This window comes from Belonocnema kinseyi, chromosome 10 (assembly GCF_010883055.1).
Source record: "Belonocnema kinseyi isolate 2016_QV_RU_SX_M_011 chromosome 10, B_treatae_v1, whole genome shotgun sequence".
NCBI lineage: Eukaryota > Metazoa > Arthropoda > Insecta > Hymenoptera > Cynipidae > Belonocnema > Belonocnema kinseyi.
This window is the reverse complement of record NC_046666.1, coordinates 112,829,854-112,842,114: the sequence shown is the minus strand read 5'-3', so window position 1 is coordinate 112,842,114 and position 12,261 is coordinate 112,829,854. Positions and strand designations below refer to the sequence as shown.

At 38.4% G+C, this 12,261-nt stretch overlaps 1 protein-coding gene across 3 annotated transcripts in view; it reads right to left on the bottom strand.

Moving 5' to 3' along the window:
* LOC117181506 (traf2 and NCK-interacting protein kinase) overlaps nucleotides 1-12,261 on the bottom strand; it is a 252,578-nt gene that overhangs the window by 108,788 nt on the left and 131,529 nt on the right. For all 3 annotated transcript variants that reach the window (XM_033374255.1, XM_033374254.1, XM_033374256.1), the window contains exon 8: nucleotides 5,351-5,617. In XM_033374255.1, coding sequence (XP_033230146.1) covers nucleotides 5,351-5,617 — 267 coding nt within the window. The remainder of the gene's footprint in view (nucleotides 1-5,350; nucleotides 5,618-12,261) is intronic.

The following is a 12,261-nucleotide window of genomic DNA, read 5'->3' as shown; positions in this document are numbered from 1 at the left end:
GGTAACAGCGAAAAAGCCAGGGAGATCTGACTTCTTGAAAAGAAAAAGAAAAAAGGAGTCTCCCGAAGAATGATCTAACTGGAAGAAGTTGCTGTGCGTTACCCGTTTGGGCATTATTACACAATCTGAGAGAAATTCGTAATTGGGTTTCGATTTTCTGAGAACCCGCTCTGTAAATGTATCTTAAAGACGTTGAGATTGGCCTGTAGTGTTCATTCACATCTGTTATGAGCGTTTGGCTTGCTTCTATAATTATTATTGTCACAGAAAAGCTACTTTTGTTGCTGCCACTTATGCTGCTGTGACGGTCACATGCTAAAAACGATTAAAGTCAGAAATATTCAAAATGATATATCTTGCGTTAGAATGATTTTATCACAAATCTAATTATTGCACTGCACTCGGATGACAAAACTGCACATTTGGAACCATTGAACGGCTTCATATCTTCATTCGTTCTTGCCAAGTATTGGTAGATCGGTGGGTATATAGACAGTAAAACTGTTAGAATACTTAACATATTAGGCTTTATTAAATAAGTATATTGGTCATTTTATGTCAGCGTGACAACTAAAATGTTTTTGTTATAAAAAATGTTTCCCCTATTCTTGAAAGGAAAAAAAATGACACGTATTTTTTTATTTCACTCTGGTATCAAGAATTTCTTAAATGTCGATTTTTTTTATATGTCGATATGGTTTACTTTAAAGTCCACGTTTGATGATTAAAAATTCCGTTTTTGAATAGTTTTTTGCCACCATTTTTTAATCAATTTACATTTTTTCAAAATAGGCATCTTTACATCAAATGATGGTTTGTTGCAAGTTTTCATTGTAGTATCTAGAATATTATCTTGAAGTTTAAAAGCGGACAGTTGAATATGTTGTAAAATAAAAATAATCATGTGACCATGTGCACGACCTGCGCGCGTTCCGCGACTTAAATCATCATAACTGCGAAAAAAAATACATAAAAGGATATTAGACTAAATTAAATATGTCCAATCACGCTAGAATCCGTAGACTTTCGGAGGTCTTTTGGAAAGCGGCTTTTTTAAAGAGAGGAGAGCAGGCAACCAATTTTTTTAAGTATCAGACGACGAGGCAGAATGCAGCAAAGGTTCAATGGACAGTCCTTTCTACGATTTTTTCTCGCTGCGTGCAGCAAATTGCAAAACAGATTTTAATATGGTAAATATTAAAGTAAATACAAATTTATACGGCCACGAATAAAACGCGATGATGCCGAGAGGTCAACTGAAGAACTTAAAAGTAAATGTAAATAACCAGACAAAAACATTAAATAACCAACTACATGCTTACATGCAGATTGCATTTCATGAAAAATCTCAAGAATTCAACGATTATGACTCATGTCGTTAAAATGACAGGGGGTACGGTGCCGGTCTGAGCGAATTCCAATAACTAATGGACGAGAGTGTGCAGGATATTCCAAATGCCATCGCTTATCTGGACAATATTTGTGTAACTGGTCGCACGAATAAAGAACACCTTGAAAATCTACAGAAAGAGTGTAAACGATTTGAGGAGCGCGGATTAAGATAAAATAAAGAAGAATGTGACATTATAAAATATCTTATTAAAGTCTTAGGTTACGTGATCGACGCGACCGGCCCACACAAATCAAGGTCAAAGGTAAAAGCGATAGCTGAGACACCAAGGCCTCGTTTCTTGGGTTAATTAATTTTTATGCGAGATTTTTTGTAGATAGATTTAAAAAATGAAAGTCCCCGTTTGACGGCGCGCATAAGAAAAATTTTAAACGACCAAGAAGTGTAAGGAAGTTTTTTTCTGGGAAAAAACGAGTTGACCTCTTCGAGGGTACTGGGACACTACGATCAAAAGGAGGAATTGGTTTCGGCTGACGATGCTTCAATGTACGGACTTTCGGCGATTTTATCGCATAGATATAAAGGTGTCACCGAAAAATCGATCGCGTATGGGTTAAAGCAAATTCCAGAAAAGGAAATAAATAGAGCGATTGCAGACAAAGAATCTAGCGCAATTTTATTCGGGTTAAGTTCTACGATTGTGTTTTCTGCTGAGAAATAATTTTACGCACGGATCATAAGCCGTTAGAGCACATTTTTTGTCCAAAAAAAGGTATACCGCTCACAGCTGTGAGCCGCTTACCAATATGGGCATATTTTTTGCCTGGCATTCGATATAAGACCGAGTATATTAAATCGGAATGTAACAGAAATTGCGATGCATTACCGTGTCTACTTATTCATATGGATAAAAATATTTTCGGCGCCGATTTTTCACCTGTTCCCATGCTGGCAAAAAGTAGACCTTGAAACTAAACGCAATTTATTTTTAAGTTGAATAATAAAATTGTGAACGAGAAAAGCGAGATCGCAATAGAAGAAAATTTCTTGTTTGGGGATGTAGGATAATTATCCCAGAATCGTTATGGGCGCAACTCTTAGTTGTCCTTCATGCTTCGAACCTAGGGATTGTGAAGATCAAAGCCTTGGCACGATCATACGTGCGGGGGTCGGATATTGACCTAGATATTGGAAAAAAGTAAAGACTTGTAAAAATTACATTGCAGAACAAAAAGCACCACAACACGCACCATTGATGCCGTGGCCTTAACCGGAAAGGGTGTGCGATAGGATACATGCAGATTTTTAAAGGCAGTTTTAGGGGGATATGTATCTATTTTTAGTGGAGCCCATTCGAAGTGGCGAGAGATTATCAATTTCCAAAACAATACTAAAGCGCACCGAGTGCGTTAGAGCAATTAATTAAAAGCAACGGTGTCGGACATAGCTTTTCTCCGCCTATTACCATGCGACAAACAGTGCAGCCGAAAATTTGATAGGCACGTTTAAAAATAAAATAATAAAAATTGTAAAAGGGGTTAGAAATGGAAGATAACGCGACGAATTTTTAATCATCAAACGTAGACTTTAAAGTAAACCATATTGCAATATTGTTTCTTATCATACCATTTTTTAGTTTAAAAATTGGACAATTTATGACAAATTTTAAGAAGAACCGATTTTTTTGGGTCGACAGATAGAAAAATCGATATTTCCAAAATTTTTCTTATCAGAGTGAAATAAAAAGATAAGTGTCATTTTCTCCGTTCAGGAATAAGAGGGAAAAATTTTATAACAAAAAAAATTAGTTGTCAATCTAAAATGGAATGACCTATATACAGATGTGTTTGAGAAGGCGGACACATGTGACTGATAACATTGCTGCCGTGCGCCGACGGACTCCGCGCGCTGAACGACGTACTGGCTTAACAATCTAGTCGGTATGACGCTTCGTGCCAATACGTGATTCAGTTTTCACTCTTAACGTAGACAATAATTTCGGTCGGGATACGCTTTTCGCCGGATGTACCGTGATTATCAATTATGACGAAATCTCCTAAATGTAGTTGCACATTTCGTGAATGCGAACTATTCTCAATCTGCGATTGTTGACTTTGGTGTACTTTATGTCGTACACTTAGCCGCAAACAAATCAAAACGTGTTCTAAACCCTCGCTTGTAGAACAACCACGCCGGCGACTGTCCGATCGTCCAGTGTGGCGTGCTACGTTGGTCGAACATTAATTTATGTATCACTTTATCTACCCCTTTGCCCGACACCGTTGCTTTTAATCAATTGCTCCAACGCATCTCTTCTAAACGGTGGACCGTTAACCGTGACAATATGTTTCGGTACTCTGTATTCAGTGAATAATTTATCGAACACTTCAATGACTCCGTACGCTTTAGTATTGTTTCGAAAATTGATAACCTCTGAACACTTCGAATGGGCTCCACTACAAACAGATACATATCCCCGTACAACTGCCTTAAAAAATCTGCGTGTATACTAACGCACACCCTTTCCGGTTAAGGCCACGCCGTCAAGATGGGCACGGAATAGTTCATGTTGAATGACCTTACAACAGGATTATTTTGGGTACAGCACACATAGTAACAAATGAACGAGTTCCTTTTCTTAAAATGGCCAGGAAACATGAAAAGTGGGAAAAAGAGCGTTTCTGTACAAAGGAGCGGAGGAGGCTGCTGAAACACTTGGCTATGACTTCACTATCAGGGGTGAGCAAAATGCATCAAACATTATCCATTTCAAGCACTCACTCTTAAAGGTCCGGATCATGAAAGCACAGGATAAAAACTACCGTCAACAGATCCTCGACAACATGATGCACGGCATATGGGAAGAATTAGTCTATTTCATATAAACTGACGTTTGTTTTCCTCAAATCGCCCGGATTCAAGTCAGGTACTCATTCTGGCCTCTCAAGAAGCTGTTTTTTTAACTTTCGCATATATCCCCACATTTTAAGCAAAGACATTTCTGCAGAACCTGTCATGCTCACCCCGAACGCACAGGACACATTGGATTTAGTTATCTAACTCATGCGGGAGTGACGTAGATCCAAAGGCGCAATGCGACACAAAATATGCTTTATTACCTTCTCTGTCACTCTTATAGCATTAGCCTTAATACCACTCTGCTAAAAGCCCCTAGGGAAATTTAAGAAACAACCAAGTTCTTTACCGAATTTTTGGCAACTAGCCGATAAGAAAGAAACAGCCAAGGAGAATGCAAAGAAAGTGAGATATAAAAATCTTATAAAGGAGTGGCGATGGTTATACCCGGAATATTCTGTTAAATTAGTCATCCTGATCGGCGCTGCCTTTCGCGAAGCCAAGCTCTCACAGACTAATAGCCAGTGAAGCCGCCCTGCGTGCTAAGGAAAGACTTGCGGTGAAGATGGAGAAAGGGATCGTCTTTGGGTCGCTCTGTGGCCTCAAAGTGCACGAGACCTTTGCCGAATCATCGAATTTTATAACTCAAAAACTAAAAGAATGTTTGTAAATGAAATTTCTACATCTACCTTCTGTTCCTTGAGAGTGAAGAGCCCAAAAAATTTGGAGACTGACAGTGGCGTACAATTTCCAGAAATTTGAACACAGCCGTTTAAAAATTATGTTAAACCAAACGCGAAACGAGGTTACGCCCACTAAAGGCAGATGATGTCGCTAACACTGAGATAGACTATACTATCTGAATAGCCGTTTTTCACAGATTTTACTTCCAACTTGGTTTGCAGATTAGATGTAAACCAGGAAATAAATCAAAATACAATTAAATACAGGGACTTGAATGGATCGTTGAAGAGCCTTGTTCTTGTAAGCTTAATAACGAAATAAAATTTGTAAGAATTAACATTCATATAATATCCACGGATGAGAATTCATTACAGTTGAAACCTTATTTAAAAAATAAGGTTTTTAGCAAAATGACAATGCAACATACCAGAAGCAGTATTAAAATAAAATCTTACTCACCAATGAGTCTGTGAGGTATAGCTGGTCTAGATGGAGGACCAGGTTCTGGTATTTCTCTGGCAATTTTGTTCCCTGTCTGTTTATTATCTTTCAGTGCAGATGCTGAAACAGCGATATCCTGCGTCAATGTTCTACCCTCCTGAATTTGTTGGAAATTTCGACGAAGTGTATCACCACCAGGTGCCTGAATTATAGAAGATGGTTCCCCAGCCAAAGCTGGTTCGTCTTCTTCATTTTCACTGCCACTGTATCGATAATCATCTCGTTCTATATGAAAAATTAAAATTAGTTAAATTAAAAGCAGAGTATTTAACATGATGTACATAAAAACTGTGCCCTTTATAAGATTAAAACTTAGCTCACTGCCTGTAAGGAAGCTCAAGTCCAGAAATATAGGTTCTTAAATCTTTTTTTTAAACTATTGATGTTTTACATTATTATTAATAAAATATTTGTTTTAAATTAATAAGAATTAGAACTCATATTTCTTCTAAAAAATTTGTCAAATAATTTCCAACAACGAAAATAATGATGTACTAAAATAACCTAACTCACTGCAATGATTAATTTGGTTAAGTGATTCAGCAAATGTCATTATTTGCGGATTTATTTTGAAACAAGTTGTGTAAACACAATTAAAAAATTTAAAAAAGTAGGTATTCGAAGAAACTTATGGAATTTGTTGAGTAACAAACAAAAAAATTACAATGTATAGGGTATATCCGGTCAAAAGTTGTATTACTGCAATCAGAAGATGCTTAGATAATTAAAAAATAATTAAAACTGTTACATCAATTGTTAGCATTAGGGTTGTCCTTATTCTTAAAAATCAGATTTTTTAACCATCATCTCATAGTTTTGTTCGAATTCTTTGGAAAATTATCCATAAATTTGAGAAAAACCGATTAATATTAATAATAAACTAATATAGAATGGGAATCCTTCTGGAATTTAACAGTTATCGGTTATAGTCTCTACCTATAGTTTGGATATTCACACCGAGACTTGCGAATGAGACTTGGTCAGTTGAGGCTTTGTCGAGGAGTTTTATTGAGCATATGTCAATGCTGACTTTTAACCCCTTCGTTGGCATTGATGCAAAATGCGTAAAAATTTTCCGTGCCCTGTGTGGCTCGATTTGAATCAATCTAGATACTTTGAATTTCTGAATTCTGAAAAATCTGAAATTCCGAAAAATGGAATTCTGAAAAATCGGTATTTTGGATTTCTGAATTATAACTTCATATTTGGATTCAGCGACCCCTAAAATCCCAGGAGACAAATTTTCAGGTTAACAAATTTTCTTGCCATTTAGGGCACTTTTTGTCGAATTCTCTCTGCCAACGAAGGGATTAAGACTTCTGATTTCGGATAAATATTAACTTTGGAAAAATAGCGAAAATAAAAGTCCAGCAGCATCGAAGATTGATAAAAACCTAATCTCGAATGGTTTTTACAGTGAAAGAGCTTAATTCGAAGGCCTTCACAATTGAGCAGTAATTAAAAAGCAAAAATTAAAAATTATATCGTTAACCAATATTTAACTATGCCATAGCCTTCAGAATACAAACAAATGGTAGTGAGAATAAATACATTGAAATTTAGAGTAAAATTTTTGTCAACATGGAATTCAAAATGTATCTTTTTAAATACCTATGTAAAGGTGGCAGTAATCAAGGACCTTTGGTCAAGCCCAAAAGGTAAATACGAAAGGTAGCACGTAGTGGGCAGAGAATTATAGAAAGGGTCAAGAGTATACGAGTTTTCAATGAATTTTAAAGGCGCATTTCCTTTTGTAGATCAGTGGAGGTAGTGGGAGGCGATGGATAAGAGGGGACTGGAGAGAGACCTAATCTTGAGTATAACCTAGATATATGAAGAGACGAAAGAAAAGGTGAGAGGAGGGGAGGGAATTTCGGAGGGTTTCTGGATGGTAATGAGGTTAAGGAAAGATTTTCCGCTTGTCTCAACGCTTTTTGCAATTTTCATCGAGGATCTGGAAACTACGCTAGCAACGAGAGTGGTAAAAGGAGTTAGGTAGGACAGGTTAATGATATAGTCACTCGCGTATGCAGATGACATAGTACTGCTAGCAAAGAGCGAGGAGGCCTTAAAGGAGATGATGAAAAGATTAAGAAGGTGCATGCATAAGAATAGGTTAGATCTGAATGCGAAAAATTCCAAATATATGATGTTCAGGAAAAGAGTTGCAAGGGATAAGGAAGGTGAGTGGAAGTGGAGGGGAAAAGTGGTGCAAGAGACAAAATAGTTTATGTATGTGGGCTTTCCGTTTTGGACGAATGAGAGTAGTTGGTCATATAAAAAAGAAAAAGTGACAAGGGCAAGTGTAGTCAAGAAGCAAGTGAGGCGGATGAAAGGAAAGTGAGGAGGTAAATATGATACAGGAGAGGTAAGTAAAGTGTATATTAGGGTTGGCAAGAAATAATACTGATTATATTGTCATGAGAGAGACGATGAGAGCGAATTTAGGAATATAACGAGAATTCGACCGTGTAAACATGAGGAGACATTTTTGGAACAGGAGGAAGTAGGCTGGTTAGGGACGATTGGTGGGAGGAGAAAAGTAGAGGGGGACTACAGATGGATGAAGTGAGAATGATACACGAGAAAGGGAACATGACAGGAACTATTAGTGGATAATGCCAAGGGACGAGAGCGTCATATTTGTGTGAGATATGTGAGAAAGGAAGGCAGGAGCTTATGGCGAGGATGAGATGATGATGCATGGATGATTTTAATAGGTTCTGGCTTTCTAGGTAGCAGATGATGTGTAAATTGTGTGGGAAAAGGGATGCAAGAATGAAGCATGGGTGGAAGAAGTGTGAGGAGGTGGAAATGAGCAGGATACGTATGGAAGTATTGATGCATGAAAGAGGCGAAAAAGGACAGTAGCACGAGTGAAAGGGGTATTGTGTAAGATGGAGAAGAAGAGAAGGAAGGAGGAATGGAAAAGGAAAGATTGTAAATAGAAGAGGAAGTAGATATAAGTAAAATTTAAATATTGAAAATAGTATATAATTATTAGGTATTAGCCGCGGAAGCAGAAATTTGCAATGCGAGGCACAGCGAGAAAGTAGGGACATGCATGCGAGTCGAGGAAAAGCGAGGAAAGCAAGGTGATAAGAGTGACTGATCTTAGAGATAAGGTTTTGACGGATGTTAATTTTTAAGGGTTACTTTTGAAAAAGTTCTGTAGAAAAATGAAAATTTAAGTCAGTCAATTTGTTAAGGCCAGCAGGCCGAAAAATAGACGTTTATTTATCTATTCATTTTCTTGAATAAATGGAAGCAGGTTCTAAGCATAAACTTATAATTTTGTATTATTCTAAATCAAACTTAAACTTGAACCACGACAGCCTTCAGCAGTTTAATGAAAATTATTCATACAACAAAGGTCAATAGAGAACGATTAGAAAAACAAGTAAGTAGAAATTGACTAAAATTGTTAAACTTTGGAATTGATACAAATTTGGAACGTTTTTAGTTTCTGAAATAAACAATTAATATTTTATTCTTTGCCATTTGAATTTTGACGTCTTCATATGATTTAAGAATTATACATTGAAGTAAAAAAAACTTTATAGCGTTAAAAGTGTTTCTACACTTTCTCATTACCTGTTATTTTCAAACTACAAACAAAAATATCTACATTTGATCACATAATATTATGTTTTTATTATTACAAAAATTAATTGTATCGTTCTAAACATAATAATTATTTTCGCGATTATTCTGAATTCCATTACGATATCGTTCAACCATCACCTAGTAATATTGCTGTCGAAAAAAGGCAACTATCAACCGCCCATGGCAATTGACATCATGGTGGTATCACCACTGTCTTCAGTAGTTAAAAGAGTAATCACAGTGATCACGGAGTAGTCCTAGTATCATGGAGAAAATACTTCAGTGGTCTCTACAATGATCAGCTATCTGAATCCCCGAATACCGTGTGCACGACCGCAAGCAGATAATATTTTTAAAAATTCTTAGAATAAAATTATACACAAAGAATGAAAACCATCAAATGGATCGGAAATTTTATGGGAAGGTGCAAAAATTGCTGAATAATTTTCGGGGTTTGTTGTCCCAAAAAATAGTGTATGATACACGTGTGCACAGGCAATTGCTACTCGCGTAAATATACATTTATATAGTCGAGGAGGGGTTAGCGATATGAGAACAGCGGTCACTACACTACGTGGGACTCCAACTCACGCAGGAACGACTGTTTATACGAGGATCCGGCAAAAGTTTCGTGCACCCTGAGAACACGGAGTGATCCTAGGACTACCGCCTTCTGTATTTTTCCCGCAAGTGTTTTAGCATATTGTTGACACGCAGGGATGCTTATCAGGCTATTAACGAGTGAAGGCTTGACACCTCCGAGAGCGCCGATGATAAGGGCGATTAGTTTAACAGAATATTCCGGGTACAATCGTTGCAACTCCCTTATAAGGCCTCTCTTTCTTTTCATTCTCATTGGCTATGATGTTTCTATCAGCTGGTGCCTAAAATTCGATAACGAACATGGTTCGCTTCTCGAAGTCAAGAAGAACCATGGCTGGCCTCGAGTGTGCAACAGCAACAATTGTCGATAATATAAAGTTCCAGTATATGCGGCAGTTCCCATTCTCGACATTTGATTCGATTTCCCAAGGAGCATTTAGGGGAGCGATATTAAGGTTAATGCCGTAAGAGTGACAGAGATGGTAAGAAAGCACTCTTAGTGCCGCATTGTGACTTTGGATGTAGGTCATTCTCGCATGAGTTGGGCAACTAGATAGCATGTGATCTCAATGCTCGGGGTGAGCATGGTACGACCTGCAGCTATCATCGGGAATGTCTTGGCTCAAAATGTGGCGACGGTATGTTAAGGTGGAAACGACACCGTCTTGGCAAGCCAAAATGAAACCCTCTGTACCAGACTTCAATCCGGGCGATTTAAGGAAAACAAACGTTAGCTCACACGACATTGACTGATCCTCCACATTCCTGTGGAAGATACCGTGCAGCCTCTTATCGAATAGCTGTTCACGAAAGCTTTTCTCTTGTGCTTTCGTAATTCGAGATAGATAAGATTTGAAACATTTTGCTCACCCCAATACTGAAGTTAAATCCGAGTGTTTCAGCAGCCTCCTCCGCAGCTTTGTACAGAAACGCTCCTTTACCCACTTCTTCATGATTCCTGACCATTTTAAGAAGAGGGTCTCTTCCATTTGCGTCTCTATGTGCTGTACCCAGAATAATCCTGTTGTGAAGACATTCAAGACTCAATATTCCGCGACAACCTTGACGGCGTGAGATGTAGAGTCGCGGAACTGAAGACTTAAGATGCATGCGTTTGTTCATATGCATAAACTTTCTTGTCCCGATATCAAGGGATCTGACCTTGTTCTTCGTCCATGGAACTACTCCCAATGAATAGAGTACCACCGGAACGGCAAGCTTGTTCGTTGCAGATACTTTGTTTCTCGCCGACAGTTCGGAAGACCAAATCTGCCAGATGAGACGTTTATATCTGCTTCGGAGAGTATCCTTTATATATGTCACATCCTGAATGCGGCTCTGTGGCACGCCCAGGTATGTAAAAGTGTCTCCAGCGCAAAGGTGTCGTATAGCGCTTCTATCAACGAGCTCAGGCTCTTCAGGGATGCCATTAAGTTTTCCTCGCTTCAAATAAACCTTGGCGCATTTGTCTAACCAAAATTCCATTCCTTCTGGTTCGGAGTATTTGATCTTCATATCTGTTAACGTTGAACAAGGTATCTGCTACTAACATGCTTGCTGGCCCGTACAACTCTACTTGTTTGGGGTGGTTTAATGGTCGAAGAATGAGCTCAAGGCCCTTGATATCAACACAAGGAAGATCATGCATGTGCATAAGAGCTCCAATCTAGATGCTTTTTTTATAAAATCCAAAGTAAAGAAAGCGGAGATTAAAAAATTCCGCCTAGAGCTATTTGACAAGAAAATGCACGGAAACTTTTACAGAAATGTAGAAGAACCGTGCTTGTCACACGAACAACATTTGCTTTTCTCAAATCATTAGCGCTTCATTTAGGTATAGAGGGTTTTATTTACGTGCGCTTGGACGGTATAAGTTCCACCTTCGTATACGGCGACCGTCTTTTATGTCAAGAAGTTCTCAGTGGTATGTGCAGAGCATTTTATGCACACGCTGAGTACCTACAACACATATTATCTGGGTGTCCCACCCACGCGGGAACGGCGTATCTCTATAGACATAATGCGGCCCTACGATGGCTTTATTACTATACTTTTTGCTTTTATGGTGGTGGCTGCGACCTTGCCCTGCCAAAAGCTCCAAGGAAGATAGAGTCAATTCTATCAAACGAGATTTGCTAAATTTTCTGGAACTGCAATTTTCGGACAGCTGTCTTCGTTGCACACTCGAGGCCTGACATAGTTCTCCAAGACTTTGAGAAAAGAACTATGTTTGTGATCAAATTCTCGACTCCTGCCGACTACAACATCACTGCTAAGGAGAAGGATAAGGGACAGAGTTGTGAAGACTTCAAAAGGAAGCTGCAACAACTATACCCTAAATATTCGGTTAAATAATTGTCCGTGTGATCGGTGCTCTCGGAAGTGCGGAGTTATCACTGACTCGTAACCTTAAAGCCATACCTCCGTGCCAAAAATAAGCCAAGGGACTTGCGAGATGAATGCAGAAAGTTGTCATCCTTGGACTTTTTGTGACTTCCAGACACATGAGGGTTTTACCGGCCTTTCGTTTTGATCTTATCGCGACATGTGACCACCCATCTCACGGTAATAAGCCGTGGTTATAAGTGTGATTTACAGCGGTTCTAATGGCAGTCAGTGTCATTTTTCGATGACAGTTACTCCCAGTGGTACCATGCGGC